Here is a 17671-nt window from a genome sequence, read left to right as displayed (position 1 = left end):
AACCGCGTAAGAACAGAGGGAACATTTTTTTGGAGCCTTGAGGGGACACCGTTGATTAACCGTGTCAAACTCTTTCAAGTAGTCTAAAAATATTGTAAGAGCACAGTGATTACTCTTCAAAGCAGAGCTGATTTTATCGAGGCTTGGTAAATTTGTGAGACAAGGACAGTCCTTTCAAATTCATACTGATGATGAGCAATAAGATCCTTTGTAATTTTAAAGATAACTATGATTGGTAGCATACTGTATGTTTGTTTTACAGTTTGTACATGCAGGCATTTGTTTGTGCGTTTGTGCAGAGGAGGGATGACATCGTGCTGTATACTTTATATTTGTGAGCTGCATTGTCTTTTCACTAATGTGCTTTAGGTGGCGAGTGTGTAAAGGATACACACTCTGTAGAGGTTTGTTAGAGTGTGTATGTGTGTGTGTGTGTGTGTGTGTGACTATCTCTCCCCGCCTGCACTAGCATTCGCTGAGCGTAGATCGAAGAGTTTCAGCCGTTCCTGGAGTGATCCCACCCCTGTCAAGACTGACTCTCCTCATGACCCCAGAGACAGTGAGTTAACACAGACTCACGCATGTGCATCTACACGCTCACACACAGATTCTGACACACAATTTCTCACAGTTGCAGTGGTGCAAAAAAATGGTAATTAAAACATTTTGGAAGGCTTTAACTCTGAAGTATCCAAATGACATTTACAAATGGTGTAAATGTATGTGTAAAGTAAATTGTGCTTGCGAAGTTTTCAGTTTGTATTCCTGACACGCAGAGAGAGAAGAAAAAGTAAAAATTGACCTGGACCTGCCAGGCCTCTCCTTTTAAATGCTGTAAGACTACTTCAGTGCAGCCAATTCTCCTTAGTCTAGGTAAAAAAAACTAAGTGAAATATTACAATAACTGCCGGATATAAATATGTCCTTTTATGTAAAGTGTCTTATTGTAATCTACCAAAACAGCTGCAGTAAGATTTGTGAGAACATGTTATATAACAATGTGCTACGTCTGACCCTCGTCCCCTCATGTTTTGACTGGCAGATTCATTACACCTTAAATGTGCTTTGTGCTCACTCAGTACTTTTGTCATTAATTAATTTCCGTACACAGGTGGCTCATACTGAGTTGAAAGCTACTTAGCAGCATTTGTCAGCTATAAAAAAAGGTCGGTGATCAGCACTTTGATATACGAGGGACTTACAGCCCAGCTGGAATGAGGCCAAATCATCTGTAGTCTCAAATGAAGGTCAACCAGTGACAAATAATGTAAAGTACAGTACACAATGTAGGGGGCGACAAATACTGCCAACTGCAAAAGTGTAAGTATTTTCAGTTTGGGAGATTTCCTGCTTTTAATTGACAATGTATCAGTAGGAATTATTGCAATTTTTCCCCACTACATTTATCCAATGGCTGTTGTTATTAGTCACAAATTCAGCCTTTTTTTGTTATTTGAATACACTGCAATGTCTGTTCAGAACAAGCCGATTGCATGGTTTCCGGTAGTGTTGCTTGCAGCTTTGTCGAGAACTACTCATCCAAACAACTTCACACTCAGCACCGCGCTTCCTTTGGTGCGGAGCTGCCATGACATAGTTGCACAGGCCGGGCTACTTCTGGGAACAAAATGGTTCATTCCAAAAGTTACATCGCTGATGCTTATAATGAGTTTGCCACAATGTAATGTCTCTGGTCTCTCTTTATTTCAGTGAGATTTTTTGTACTGACTATATTTGTATGTGGCTATGTGTATATTTATATGTAGTGAGCAATGGATAGCCAACTGTACACTGCATGCTGTTGGGCAGTGCATTAGTTTATATGGGTCTCCTCTCAATAAAACTACAGAGTGTATACATAACGCACTAGTGATAACTATGTCCTGAACTTGCACTTGACACTGCACTTCCTTGGGTTCTCAGCAAAACACCCATCAAGTGTGAAGTCGATCGGATGAACTGTTGTTCATGGAAAAGGAAATAGTCACAGACACCTTCCATTTTAGTTGAATTTAACATATTGAGCTTGAAGTCATAGTTTCAATTAACTAAATAATTGAATGTTTAGAAATGTCGATGACGTCACTGATTTAACTTCTTAACCTTTTTCATAATTAGCCAACAGAAGGCGGCCTTGTATGACACACAATTTTGTGTGTTTTCAGTGGTGATTTAGTTACTTGAAAGTTAAAGCCTCTTATCATCAAGTATGTAAAAACAGACAAATAGGACTTGTGATATGACAGTATACTAGGGCTGGGCGATATTGAGAAAATCAAACATCACAATATTTTTATCCAAGTACCTTGATATCGATATTGCGATGATATTGTAGTGTTGACTATTGGTGCTTTCACAAAATATTTGCACAATGATATTTTTGATAAATAATCATCAGTAATGTGGATATAATGACTTAGTGGATAAAGGCAAATAATAGAATAGTTACAACTGTCTGGTAAGTTCAGAAAATGACATCACTTTACTGTAATGCAGCCTTTAAAACCAGGAAAAGACAACACTTATGCCATTTTATGATATCACGATATCCAAAATCTAAGACCATATCTAGTCTCATATCACGATATCAATATAATATCAATATATTGCCCAGCTCTACAGTATACTGTACGGTACAAAGACATCTCTGATGAAGTAAGGTGACATTTTGTCATCACGGTTTTTCAGCTCCGTTCCACGGTTTGGCAGATCAAGAGCAACTAACACAAAATATACAAAGACACTTGCACATAACACACACTGCCACACATACAAACTGACTGTCTCTGCTGTTGACACTGACCCTGTCCATCTGTCTCCCTATGACCGTGGGTCTTTCTTCAACTTTGTGATGCTCTCTTTCTGTGAGTATGTCTTCCAAAACGGAGTGTGTTTGTCTCAGTCCAATTGTGTCCGCTGGTACAAATGATAACGCGAGGAACGTATGTCTTAGTGTTTTTTAAAAGGCTTTTGAACACACAGTGTTTGCATGTGCTGTTTGTCTATGTTGATGTCTGAGTTTCTGTGGATTTATGTTTTTTCTCCATCTCCATCTTCAGTGTTTCTGTGTTTCAGAGTGTGATAAAAGATAAATGAACTGTTGATGACAGTCTAATGGTGTGGTTGATGCCTCATTCTTCCTCTTTCCTGATGGAAAGGTATTGTTCTCTGGAGGGGTGACATTAATCGTCAATCTTGCTTGTCATTTTCTCCTCTGTCATACTCTCTCTCTCTTTCTTTACTCTCTTTTCACACTGCCATTTCTCCCTAGGTACCTGCAGTCTTTCTTTATTAGATGGTTTACAGAAGCTATTGACAAAATCTTGACTGATAATGGAGGCTAATGCCAACATAGATATTTGAGAGTCCTCTAACGATACTGCCCAATTATTATTTTAGGTTTGTTGTCTGAAATAGTAAAAATATAGGCAAAGAATTGAAATACAGTTTCAATAACTCGGACACTAACACCTTAGCTGACATTGGACGTAAACTACAGAATTGGGAAATGGCACGTACATTTCAGTGTATTAGCACTCAAATAGGAATAGCAATTATCAGCCAGTAGTTTCTATTAAAGCACCGACCTATAAGGAGGATTCAGACTGTCAAACATCAATAATTACCATGACAAGCAAATATCCCTTGAGGTGTGAAATAATATAACAGCTGTCTTCTACCATAGTCCAAGGTAATACAGAGGCCCTACTTAGAGTTAAATTAAATGACGCTAATCAGGGCCTCTGCCTAAATTAAGTTTTCATAACAGAATCAGATGTGGAAAAGTGTCTTCTTTCTCAAAGCTTCAGATTCCTAATATTACACATTATTAATTCTAATGAGTTATTTGATATTTCATGATTCTGATAGTGTGACATGATTATATTTGAGTATATTGGGTGATCACAGTAATATTTGGTGAATCATTTTATAACCTGATAAAATACAAATAGTGATTACATGTCAAAAAGCGAGATTTTATGCTATCCAACACCTTCCCTTCATAAAATAGCCTCTGACCCCAGTTTGGTTTTCATAGCTTTCCTTGTTAGCTGATGCCAGAAATCCTGCTGCCACACTCACTCATCAGTCGCTCCTTTCTTTTCCTTCTGTCAGCTGTCTCTTTTCCCTGCTCCATCTGTCTTATGTCCCCACCATTATTAACAACTCCATCATGTCTGCTCTCCTCTGCACCCAGCTCTCTCCACTTCCTGGACACGTCCTTCACTCACATATTTTCTCACCTTTCTTGCCTCCCATCCAACACTTCTGCCTACACCCTATTATCTCAAGTATTTTCGCTCACTGGAGTGTTATATTCTTTTCTAGGTGGAGACCTGCAGACCTCCTGCGGTACATTAGATGAAGGAGGCCTCGATGACAATATAGACTGGGAGGAGGAGAGAGAGATGGAGAGGCTGGCCTGCGAAGGAGATGACTTTGTACCTCCCAAAATCATGGTAAGAGATCATATTGTTCACCAATTTAAAATTAAGCTTAAATTGCCAGACTTACAAGGGAGTCCATTGTAAGAAAAAAACATTAAGAAAAAATAAGAGAAGCTGCAATAGCATCAGTTATGATAAAACTGGAGTATTTCTTCATTAAATGAATACAAAAAAACAGCACTGAAGGTTTTTTTTAGACTGAAAACACTTTTGAATGGCTTCAGCAAGAGTTACCAACTGGCTCGGTTGGAAGTGAAGACATCTGATTGGTCAACGTAAGCCTGTGATTAGACTGGTACAGCAAAAGTACATTGTCAGGAGCCATCCTGCACATGCCAACGTTTTGGGACCGTTTTCTTTCCCTATCCCAGAATGTAGGCCTACGGTTTGTGTGGAGCAGCCAGACCAAGCACCATCGCTGACACAGCACTGTGTAGACGGGTCTGGCAATGTGAGACTAGACCGTGATAGACACCTGCAAAGTAGGGGTGCATGATATATCGACTCAATACTGTTATCGCGATATGACATTGCGCAATATTATATCAAACGTTTTGCGATAAGTATGGAATATTTTGTGGAGCAATGCGTCCCGTCTGATGGCTGTGTGGCTTAGTTGTGTTTGATTTCAAACCTTTAGTTGTGTTTGATTTAGAAGTTTTGTCCTGTTCCCAATATATATATATATATATATAAATATATATATATATATATATATATATATATATATATGTGTGTGTGTGTGTGTACTATAGTATACTGTCCAAAACATGTCCTGTTCTGTAGACATGGTGGGTATTTATTCATTTATTCATGTTGTACCAGTCCAATATGTACTATATCAGTTGAAATAAACCTTTGTTTTTATTGTTTTTAATCTATTTTGATGAGTTTTCCTATATCTTTTGTAATTTTACATAAGTTTAAAATTGTCAAAATGAATATCGATATCGCAATATTTGTAATTTATATCGCAATATCATGCAACCCCACTGCCAAGTTATATTTCCAATGATAGATTCTCAGATGGTTCTGGGTAACAAACCATCTGGCGAGTCAGGTTGAAGCTCAGGTCCCAAAAACCCTCTATCCTACATTTCCAACAATGCAACTCTCTAGCATCTATTGTTAAATCCTCCCTACCTACGTGTCAAAAACTAATTTGTAAAAGTAAAAATAAAAAGTAAATGTGGATGTGGAAACTTTAGAAAGGTCCCTCAGACGGGATAACAAGTAAACTGAACTTGTGAATATTGGTGTCTGTCCCTGATCCATAGTAAATAGGTAAGAAAAACGGTTATTTCAGGATATGGTTACTTTAGGATTACACATTGATGGCAGACTAAGTTAGCTCAATCTCAAGAAGGTAAATTTATCCAAGTGCAGTCGCTTAAATGCACCTAATGTATTCTCAACCCTCTCGCTGTAGAGCTATACATTCCCTGCCGGCATGAGACTTGAAGACAGTTTTCCCCTTTACTCAACTGTTACTGTCACTCTTCTATTCCCCCCGAACCTTGCTCCATTTTCTTCATCTTCCACTCTTTCCTTTCTATGCATCCTACTAAATCCATCATTTCTTCTGCTTCTCTTTTTCCTTCAGCTGATCTCTTCTAAGGTCCCAAAGGCGGAGTACATTCCCACTATAATCCGCAGGGATGACCCCTCCATCATCCCCATCCTCTATGTGAGTCGGACATCGGCATGTGTGCATTATGGACATTCCAGGCATATAAGTTGTTTCTTTAACCCTTGTATGGTATTCGGGTCAAATTGACCCATTACAAATTTTTACAAGAAGAAAAATGGTACATGTACATTTTTTCTACCTGAAAATCAATGGCCTTACCTTATTTCCCTGATAAACATGTATTCCTGACTCAATTCAGAAAATTATTCTGGATATGACCACTTGTGTTTTTTTCAATTTACATGAATGATCACATATTGGATTTTTAACAATAATAACCTTATGACAAAATACAACTCACACTTCATTTTTTTATTGTTGTTCTAGCATATCAGCATATCTCAATTGTTTGAAATTTAGCTAAAGACAATATTTGTTAATAGATTATGAAGTAATATTTTATTTCAGAATTGTTTTTAAAACCCCAAATAAGTCAGGGGTCAATTTGACGAGAGGGTCCCGAAAGTGAAGACTATACAAGGGTTAAAAAGCGCTTCCATTGCTATCTGAATTACAGCATTTTGGAATTTTAAATGATTAAGTTTTATGTGAATGTCTTTTTCCTTAGGACCACGAACATGCAACGTTTGATGATATTTTGGGTGAGTAATAGAGTATATAGGAAAATGTAATTCCAATACATGAGTATAATGAGTGCATTGAATAAAACTCTTAAAAAATATTCTAAAATAATGATGACTTTAAGAACAGAAGATAAAGCAAAAGAACTGAATGAGGTAATTTGAAGGTGTAAGAGGTACACATAGCACTAGTGTCCAACTAATGAAAGCTGTCCAATAAAGATAGAAACAAGTTGAACAAGTAAAGAGACATAATTACTTTGAAATATAGAGTCACAGATGTATATACAGATTTCTATGCTCTCCTTGAATGGAGGAGTGGAGAATGAACTGTCGCTTGACCACTCTGTTCAATTAGAACCAGTTAAAATGCTCCAAAATTAAAGAAGGAAAATGATTGTCTTGTTCACAACAGAAGCACTTACTGTAAAGTAAATGGTCCCTAGAACTTCCCAAGATAATAATGAACTCTGCACTGAATAGCTCAAACAGAGTTAGTGAGAGGACGTAAATTAATAATTGGTATGGATTTCAGGTTCCCATTTTACTGTCTTTCATTGGCCTGTTTGATTTTGCAGTGACATTTCCTGCTGCATTAAGTACACACTGTTGAATTAAATTTAAACTACATCTTACATTAGTGTCTCTGCTGTCTATTATTACAACTGTACTTGAACTCACCTCCAGAGATTTCCTTTGTGTTCACCGTTCGCATTTCTCCCTCTTTCACCACATTGTGACTTGTCTCTTTTCATATTAATTCTCTTTCGGTTCTCGGTCCCTATCGTTAACATCAATCCAACCCTTTTTCTCTCTCTCACAGAGGAAATAGAGAAGAAGCTCACAGCCTACAGGAGAGGAAGCAAGTTCTGGAGGATGCTCATCTTTTGTCAGGTAAAGAACAAGGAGACAGAATAAGTGTTATACTGTATTTCCTGTCGAAATTTAGGTTTTATTTGGGGTATATGAGATTATGTGCTCATGCACTATGTATGGAACTCCCTGAGTACCCAGTTAGATATGTAAAGTACCTTCCTTTGGGATGTAATCACTCTATGTGTGTGTATGTGTGTGTGTTTCTTAGGGAGGCCCTGGTCACCTGTATTTACTGAAAAATAAAGTGGCAACTTTTGCTAAGGTGGAAAAGGAAGAGGCCATGAGCCAGTAAGTTACCACTGAGTCAATGACACGTTTATAGTAGCCTAGAGCCTCCTATGGGCACATATTTGATAGTTTCCATTTCTTATGTTTTATAAAGCATTAACATGTGATGATGCTTTACAAGACATGAAAAACATGACCGAGTCATAAGATTGCTGTAAAAACAGAAATATGTGGGAATTATTTTATTAATAAGATACCTTTGCTGTACTTTCATTTTATTCCACTGATAATCAGAAGAAGGGTTCAATCAAAAATCCTCTTGTTAAAATCTCAACCAAACGAAACGTGCTCAATCCTAGATAAATCTTCATTTTATTTTGGGCATGTAAAGGATTAAAGATTCTGACATAAATGTCATGTAAAATGCTCTTTATGCTATTTTCAGAATATAAATACTATTTCTCAGACTTGACTTAATCTTCCACTGTGAAGATTCAACACTCTCGTAACATTGGTTTGTCATTTATGAGCACACATACTACTTTTTGGAGTGAGGCATCCCTCCAATGGATCTTTAGTAGAATAGTAGATGTTAACTTTTTTCAGATATATGAAACAAAAGTCTCACTTCCTGTTCTATATGTATATTCTGTTAAAACAACAGTTGACCAATAAAGAGTGACAATTGCTTGACGCGGGCTTATCTTTTTAAAAGTTAAAGAACTGTCAATGATTGATTATAATAATTGATAATGATGAATTGATAATTGATTAGAATTTAGAATAAAAAACTCTTGAGGCGTGTAACTGTAGCCTTTGTCCTTGTTCAGGTTCTGGAGGAGGCTTAGTCGCTTCATGAGTAAAATCAACCCAGAACCCAACATCATCCACATAATGGGATGCTATGTCCTGGGCAACCCCAATGGAGAGAAGGTACAAAGACACTAATGCAAACACACACACACACACACACACACACACACAAACACACACACACACACACACTCAAAATGTGCATGTTAAATCAGAACAGAAAAGATGTCATCAAGCACACAGTATTTCACAGAAGATATGATTATTTAGGAATTAGTCAGCCATTGAGTAGTCTTGCTCCAGTGTCCAGATTACAGCGTAACATTAGCACTTGCGTACCTCCTTACTACACAGCAGGGCTACAGAGATACAACATTGAGACCGCACGGCCTGTGGTTGGTTAGCTTGGACTGCTTGTGTTTTTTTCCAAAAAAGTGGACAAAAGGCCCATTACTGTTCTCTTTTTCAGTAACACAAAAGCAGCAAAACCAGTTCCTCTTTTATCACAGTGCATGAATGAACTTTAAACACAGTCACTTCGGCTATTAACGAATGCATGACAGTAAGACAAGACCAGCCCTCCCTTAGTCGCTTTTTATCAACAAGATTACTGTGGAGCATACAGGCAGAAAATATATAATAGATAGCGAGCGGTGAAATCTGATACAGAACTATGAATCAGTTCCTACGCTGGTGGGACCATCGCACAACGTCACGCAAGAGTAGAATCCCAATTCATTCATAACAAGGTCTCTGTTCATTTAAGATTAATGTGTCACACAAATTGATGTAATAACTTAGAAGATCCCCACAATATCATTCTGGTTGTATCAGTTTCTCCCGCTCCTGTTTTAATGTGTGATTATTATCTCACTCTGTATGATGTTACTGGGTTACAGCTGAAGAGCATACATGCTGAGAAAGGCTGCACATCTCTCTACCTGGCATGACCACATAATAAGACACATAACCACATTAAAAAAACAACAACAACAACAACACACGCACACACAAACAAGCTGGCAGACACGCTCACAAATTTACACACAGACGCACACCATAGCCAGCGGTGTTTGTTTTTTCCAGTCATGTCTGCCAAAATGCTTTGTTATATAAAGTGGATCTCTCCAGGTTGATGGACAGGCTGGCAGTCTGCAGAACAGACTGCAAATCAGTGATATCTCCACCCCTACAGACAAACACACACATGCAGTTGTTTCAGGAGAGCTTGAATCCAAAACAACAAAATAGGTGCGTTTCTCTTTTCTTTTCTCAAGGCTTCCCGAAGTGATATTTTCACACTGGTAGCTTGTCTACTATAGTCTTTATAAAACGTCAGTCAGAAAATAGAGTTAATGAATTTTTGCTTATACCTTGCTGAAAGAACATGTACACACACACACATACCCTTTTAAGGATGCAGAAATTTTACCAGCTTTGACCTAATTGTTAATGCTTTCCTTTAAAACTATTCTCCATTGGCAACTACACTACACGGGCAAAAGTACGTGGACATTTGAACATTAAACAGTATATTATATGCTGCTATAACAGCCTCCACTCTTTTGGGAGGTCTTGGGTTATGGGGAATTTGCTGACGTTAATCGACAGGAGCATCGGGGAGGTCGGCCATTGATGTGAGAAAATAAGGCCTGGCTCGCAGTCGCCATTACATTTCATCCCAAAGGGGCTCTCTGCAGGCCAGTAAAAGTTCTGCCCCTCCAAACTGGGAAAATAATTTCTTTATGGACCTTACTTTGTGCCTGGTGGCATTAGGCTCGTTAGAGATGAGCCAGGTCTGCGCAGAATCGATCACTTTGATCGCCGCCCGATGCATGCTGGTTAGATTTGTGTCCGACTTGATCCCGACTTGTTCTGACGTCATGCACAAACGGGCAAGAATAATCTCACAGGCGGACCCAGGGTATGCTGGGAAACGCTGGCCTCTTAGCTAATCAATACAGCTGATTGGTTCAGAATCAACTCAACATGATAACGTTTTATATAAACTTTTTATTGTTTTTGAATTGAAGGAATATGAACTGCCATTTGTCTGATTTATAAGGCTTTAAGGCTGTTGTTTGGCTGATTGTCACATTTAAAATTCAGAGAGACTATATCCGTTCAGATAATGGATCATCTACGGAGTGTTGTTAATTAAAATCAGCAACAGATCACATGTCGAGCGGTTTGACTGCTACTCTGTCATAATAAAAACAACTGGAGACTGTATACAAGCTGATTTGTGGGTATGATAACATTTTATGAAATGGGAATCGGACAGGATGTGAGTGTTTCTGTGACCTCCTGTTCAGCCGGAAGGCTGCTGTTTATCGCTCTAAACTGACTGACTTGACAGTAGATTTTTGTCACCGCCCCCGGCTGCTGCCGCTTGCTCTCGTCCACATTACAGGCAAGGCGCAGTTTATCTCGAACAAGCCTATGCAGTCATGTTGAAACAGCAAAGGGCCCACACCAAACTGCTGCCACAATGTTAGAAGTAGGCTATTGTCTAAAATGTTGTATGATGTAGCAATAGGAGTTCCCTTAATTAAAACTAAGGCTGTGTTCAGACAAACAAGCGGAAGATGCAAAAGATCAAAAAACCTTGAGGTCGTCGGGCAAAAAAGTTGAACCTCAATTTTATTTTATTTACATTTTTGTGTATGATTTAATTGTGGGATTTTGAACATAACAGATACATATTACACCACATCCATGAAGTGAAACTAATACAAAGAGTCATTCTGTGCAACAAGGTACTAACAAAGAGACTGTTTACCCTCAACTCCCACGCCCTTCCCTTCCTTACAGAGAGGTATCAATGAAATAGGGTATAATAGGTGTAATAGCAATAGTAGTAATGGTAGTCTAATATAGGCCATGCATGCCTTCACATCTTATAGACACATACAAGTCATGCATGCTCATTACTGTTAACATGATTGCCACCCTGATTACTTTGCAAAAAACCTGTCTAGGTCCGGGCAATATGGCCAAACTCTTTTATCCTGATATCCCTCAAAGTGGACTTCCTGGTTTCATGGTACTTATTGGTACCTGAAACAACATGCCCCCACCACTGCTGAGGGCCCTGGCACTGGTATACGTAAACTGAATATTGACATGCCTGCAGCCATGATAGAGTGGATTGATTGACTTGAGTAAATTAAACCACCGCCACTCGATTTGAAAGGTAAAAACACATTGGTTAAATCATGAGTAATAAAAATCACTCAGCAAACACAACAAATAGGCTGGGGATGGAGACCAGCCGGTCAGAGAGGCAGTCTGACCCAGTTTTCATTCAGAGATTTTCAAGCATGTTTCGGTTTTCTCAGTACAATATCTGCATTGGTATTGACAACAGCCACTGAGAGCTCGAAAGAAGCCACGCAGGACAGAAACCAAACTACCCAACTTGCAAGACATTATTTGAGTTTTTTTCATTTGCCTCCAGCTCTCTCTACACTAAAGACAAAACACGCTGCTTGCTTCTCCCCAGCCATTCTCTCATCCACAGCTGGCACGCAGCCATCTTCTTTCAGCTTTTTCAAAGGACTGCAAACACAAGGAATGAAAGCTGCTTTTTCTTCACCACCTCCATTTTAACATCATAAAGTGAAAAACAAAAGCGCGTTCGGCCTTTTATTTCCCTGACAAAGGGTTATTCAGATCCCTCATGACTAAATTGGAGCAAGAAATCAGTAAGCTTGAGTTTTAAATGGGCATGGTACCGCGTCAGCGAGACTGCAGAATAACCTAAAATTGCTATACTTTAATTAAACAGTCATCATGTAATTAGAGATGTTGTTAATGATTACTACATCCGCTATGACTACACTCACTATTAATAAATTCATAATTTCAGGTCAAAGTGCTTGTTTTGTCCAACCGAGAGTCCAAAACCAAAAGTAGTTAATCTAAATTAAAATAATACTGAGAAAAATCTGCAAATTCTCACATTTGAGAAACTTCATAATCTTGGTTGATGGATGACATGGTGTGTTTCATCCATTCATTTTATGAGCAACTAATCATTCAGTGCTAATTTTCATATAGTAGTATGAGAAAAAAACTTGCAGGACTGCAAATGCAAGCTATCCATGAGCATCTCAAATCATTCTAATGTCCAGATAAATTCAGTTTGATTTTAATCTTTCTTTGAATTTCCTGAACATGGGACTCTTCACTAGGGATATAGTCTGGATCAACGGAAGTGCATTTCCAGTCCAGGATAAAGCCTCACATCTGGTGCAGATGGAGGGAATGATTATAAAGATTTACAAAGAATATGTTTATGGCATTTATCTAACTGGGACGTTTGGGACTGATTGGTGGGGATTGCTGTGGACAAAGTAAACACAGCTATACACTGGTAAATAAGGTCTGACCATGTATCTAGCTAATTGAAATAGATCATATAACTGTACTGTGTGAACACTATTGTGTGTGAGCTTTGTTTAATATTGTGTCTAAAGATTTCTTTTGTGGGGTGCAAAGGTTCCACCAAAACAAGTTTCATCCAGAGTCTATTTTGCAGAGGCACCATCGCTGCATGTAGGACTTAGCGCCGCCCAAGACGATTGTGATTGGTTTAAAGAAATGAAAAAAATCCTATCCTAGAATGTATCTGTGGTGTAGCCAGACCTTACTCCACGGTGCTGTGGAGATAGGTCTGGCAATGCCACTAGGAATACGACAGGGACTCTAAATCTTCCACAAGCTCTGCTGTTTCATGGAAAAACAGGGAGGATATATGAAGCCAAGCAAAGTTACCTGCTCAGGAAGAGCTGCTATTTGTCTCTCTTCATTGCTGTTCTTGTTTGGTTTATGTGTGTATGTGTATGTGTGTGTGTGTGTGTGTGTGTGTGTGTGTGTGTGTGTGTGTGTGTGTGTGTTTGTTCATTCATGCACTGTAATAAAAGAGGAACTGGTTTTGCTGCTTGTGTGTTGCTGAAAATATAGATCAATAATGGGCCTTTTCGCACTTTCTTGGAAAAAACATCAGCAGTCCAAGATGACCAACCACAGGTCTTGCGGTCTTATTGTTGTATCTCTGTAGCCCTGCGGTGCAGTAAGGAGGTACGCAAGTGCTAATGCTATGCCGTAATCTGGACACTGGAGCAAGACTACTCAATAGCTGACTAATTCTTAAATAATCATATCTTCTGTGAAATACTGTGTGCTTGTTGGCATCTTTTCTGTTCTGATTTAATATGCACATTTTGAACATGTTCTCTGGCTTGAAACTTTAGTGGTGTTAAAGATGAGCTTTCTTGTTTGTGTTTGTGTGTGTGTGTGTGTGTGTGTGTGTGTGTGTGTGTGCATGCGTGCGTGTCTGTGTGAAGATACAGGCTCCCCTGCTGCAATTGTATCCAAGTGCAATAGGACTAATTAGTGTTTGCTTTCTTATCTCGGGCCAACAGCTGTTCCAGAAATTGAAGAATCTGATGAGGCCTTATTCTGTCGAGTTTGAGTCGCCGCTGGAGCTGTCTGCGCAGGGTGGGTCTGAACAAACACACCCCGAACATGCAGATCACACGGACGCACACGTGCATATATACACGTGATGAATCCAGTGCAGTATAGGGAATATTTGTGAACCAACTTGAATGTCTTGTATTATCCTGTAGGAGGATTTTACTCAAACAGCTGTTCTCTTATTTTAATTTAAGTGAAATATAATCTATTTTAAAAATGTATCACTTGCTGTACCCAATTCATCGTGTTCTTATACTGTACACTCCCTTGTTCTCCTGCCTCTGAATCCTCCCTGGCTGGCTATTTTTTTTAATGCAATTGATCCTGGTCATATAAACTTTAAACTCCCACCACACAGGAGAAAGCAGCGAGAAAGTAGTCATATTACTTTGCACTCCTCTCCTCCCAAGCTCCAAGTGACATACAGTACTACTCAAAAAAGAAAAGAAAAAGTGTTACAAAAGCCTGCTCTCAGTTACTGGAACAACTAGAAATTGTTGTCTGTAACACCCAGATCCAGACTTCCTCTTCATTAACCCTTTACTTTCATACATTTTTCCACAGAGTATCCCTTTCGGAACTCTTGGTGCTCCTTAGAGGTCCCAACCTCTGCGACCCTGATGATTTACAATGTACTCATAACAGAGGCAATAACAGTAAAACAGAATGTAAATCAATTTTCACAGGCAAACTGTGGTAAAATAACAAACTAATTAAGAGATGTATAACCAAAACTCCCAACGTGTTGAATTCATTGTCATATAAAACCACGCTAAACTTTTGCCCCATACAAATCAACCCCGTCTCCTTGAATCTAACACTAATTTTCCAATTTGTTTAGAGGCGACCTTAATGCCACCAGAGTTATAGTTTTTATACACTTTATGCTTTTAAACATATCTGGAAAGTTGCAAAATGTCAATATACAATGTTAATGTTTCAAACAATGAATTGAACGCTTGCAATAAAATATCCACTCCTAGCACCTAAAGCATGATTGAAGTTTGGATGTTTAGGCACTCGCGGCTCTTGTTAAGGTTAGGAAAAGATTGTGATCTAGCTATGTCGTGTGGTATATTCTGCTTCCATAACGTGTGATTTAAACTTCTCCTGTCTCATTTACACATTAAGGCAAAGAAGTGATTGAGTTGTACTTCGACTTCCGCCTCTACCGGCTTTGGAAGACACGGCAGCACTCCAAACTCTTGGAGTATGAGGAGTTTTTGTGACGAAGAAACATGGATAAATGGTCCGGTGCCACGAGGAGCCAGTAAAAAACTGGTCCGATGACTGAACATTGCTCAACTATAGTGCTCGGCTCAATATAAACAGTCATACCTGCTTTCATTCTGAGCGGACCGGGAGCGGAGGAAGAAGGATGAGAGGCAGGACAAGGACGCTGAAGACAAACTAAGTTATGCCGTGCCTCTGCTCCTCCTCATTATTAGTGTAACGATGAAAGACTAACAGAAAGGGCCAAAGAAATACACATAAAAGAAAAAATGAGGAAAAAGCAGAGACAACCGGACTGTCCGCATCTTAGTCACACACTCCCTTTTTCTCTTGAGTTTGAAAGCAAAAGGAAAATCCAAAATACAAATGCGTAAAAAGCAAATATAATTTTAGTCACATCTTGGTTGAAAAGGCGGATTTTCAGGCTGATGCGCTTCAGAAAAATCGCTGAAACTCATCGTGCCATAATCCGGTTCTGTGTTTCAACTGGACCTCTCAGATGATCTCAGACCCCTGGAGACATACATATACATAAATAATCCATATGTCAATGTGTGTATATATCACATTAAAAAATTAGCATAGCTTTAGTAATGCAAATAATACTCTATATGAGAATAATGATGCATCATTTATTTTTGATGTGCATTTGTTGTGCAGTTTCATATGGAAATACTTTGGAACAACTCAGGTTTTAGCCATGAAGTAATTAATCTGTTTGTCTATTCTATCAAGATATTGTAATCTTCATTGCCATTGCTTGGAATGAATGTATTATCTCTCTAGACATGTATCTTCTGTTTGAGGAATTTAGCATCATGTTTTGGTAAAAAAGAAAAGAAAGAAGAAAAAGAAAGTGCAGATTTTGTGTGCGAGTGCGTGTGTTTTCCATGTAAAAAACAGAAAACATGCAAATGTGTTGTGTGTATTTTCTCTTTCTGCTGTTTTGTTGAAGCAAAAATACTTGTTTGTTTGTGGTATCACCTTGACCTCCCCCCCCCCCCCCCCCCCCAAGATGTGGGATGACACGCAGCAAAGGGCCGCAGGTCGGATTCAAACCCGGGCCGCTGCAAAGGACTCAGCCTAGATGGGGCGCCCGCCCTTACTGGGTGAGCTAGAAGTCGCCCACATTTTCCTCTCTTTCTGTCACATACACACAAAGACAGTCTAGCATGATTGATGATGTCAAGAGGGATGTAACAGCCATCCAAGTGCTCCTGCCACTGTAGCATACGAGTTGCCCTCCTGATCCCTTCTGCTCTTTCGCAGAAGGTTCAGGCCACTTAGTCGGCCCCTGTCAACAGCGCCAGCTGCTCTCGCTATCTGCTAAACACTCTTGGCTTCTCTTAATGGCAACCAAACGAGCATCCGCCAGCTCTCACTTCCCTGGGCTGTGATCCAGTATGAGGACCCGAGTTTTCTGAATTAAACAGATCTGCAAGGGGTTTAAGCTGTTAACAGCCATCTGCTGCTCCTGCCAGGTGTCAGCTAGTCAAAAGGCCAGAAATACGCACCGAGTGTGCGTCTGTGTCCGAGCGTCAGTCGCAGCACTCGAGTGACCTGAGCTGTCTCACAAACTGTAGATTAAGGGTGGGCAAATGTGGAGAGCAGCAGCTGAGCCTACTGTCGGACAGCAATCTGAAACAATGCGCAAGTGCTCGCTCCTACACACACACACACACACACACACACACACAAACACACACACACGGGCTGGGACGAAAGGAAATTCAAAGAAAGAAATCAGGGCAAAGTAAAAGGGGGACGCCACAGGCTTTGCGTGAGGTCAGTGTACTCCTCCTCCATGAGGAATACTTCTCAGCCAGTCAACCATTTATAAAGATGTCTTATGACAAAATATCTCTGGTGATGTCCTTGAGACTTCAAATGTATAGCTTATTAAATCCTTTCTTACAAACTGCCAGTGTGGCCTTTGAAAGATTGAAGGTTTATGCCAGGATAAGACTACACGACTTTTTTGTCTTTCCCGACAGCCACTGTGTCAGATAAGACAAACATAGCGCCATGCATTCTTTCTGTGTCTTGGACAGAAGAGTGGAAACACTACAGGTATGACAGCAACCAGCCCCCGACTCATTGTCACGTGCTGTCGCCAAGATCACGAGCAAGTTCATTCAGTAGGTTGTCGGACACTCACGAAAATCTTTTAGAACTCACAAAAACATTTTTGAAATAAAGACTAGGCTATTTCCGGCATATACAACATACCAACATTTAAACTTGGACTGTGACACTCCAAAAGCACAGACATTTTCAAATAATTTCTAGCATGAGTTTATTTGACTTCTCAGGTTGGC

General features: G+C 39.4%; 1 protein-coding gene across 5 annotated transcripts in view; it reads left to right on the top strand.

Moving 5' to 3' along the window:
• Positions 1 to 16247, top strand: part of LOC117959098 (NMDA receptor synaptonuclear signaling and neuronal migration factor) — a 39690-nt gene extending 23443 nt beyond the window's left edge. For 3 of the 5 annotated variants that reach the window (XM_034896002.1, XM_034896003.1, XM_034896005.1), the window contains 9 exons: positions 470 to 559; positions 4330 to 4460; positions 6052 to 6135; positions 6707 to 6740; positions 7543 to 7613; positions 7804 to 7883; positions 8654 to 8756; positions 14066 to 14141; positions 15252 to 16247. In XM_034896002.1, coding sequence (XP_034751893.1) covers positions 470 to 559; positions 4330 to 4460; positions 6052 to 6135; positions 6707 to 6740; positions 7543 to 7613; positions 7804 to 7883; positions 8654 to 8756; positions 14066 to 14141; positions 15252 to 15349 — 767 coding nt within the window. In that variant the 3' untranslated portion in view covers positions 15350 to 16247. The remainder of the gene's footprint in view (positions 1 to 469; positions 560 to 4329; positions 4461 to 6051; positions 6136 to 6706; positions 6741 to 7542; positions 7614 to 7803; positions 7884 to 8653; positions 8757 to 14065; positions 14142 to 15251) is intronic. The other 2 variants (XM_034896004.1, XM_034896006.1) reach the window with 1 other exon arrangement.
• Positions 16248 to 17671: the final 1424 nt, after the last annotated feature.

The sequence above is a fragment of the Etheostoma cragini genome, chromosome 16 (assembly GCF_013103735.1).
Source record: "Etheostoma cragini isolate CJK2018 chromosome 16, CSU_Ecrag_1.0, whole genome shotgun sequence".
Lineage (NCBI taxonomy): Eukaryota > Metazoa > Chordata > Actinopteri > Perciformes > Percidae > Etheostoma > Etheostoma cragini.
The sequence above is the reverse complement of the archived record's forward strand: the minus strand, read 5'-3'. Positions and strand labels throughout refer to the sequence as shown.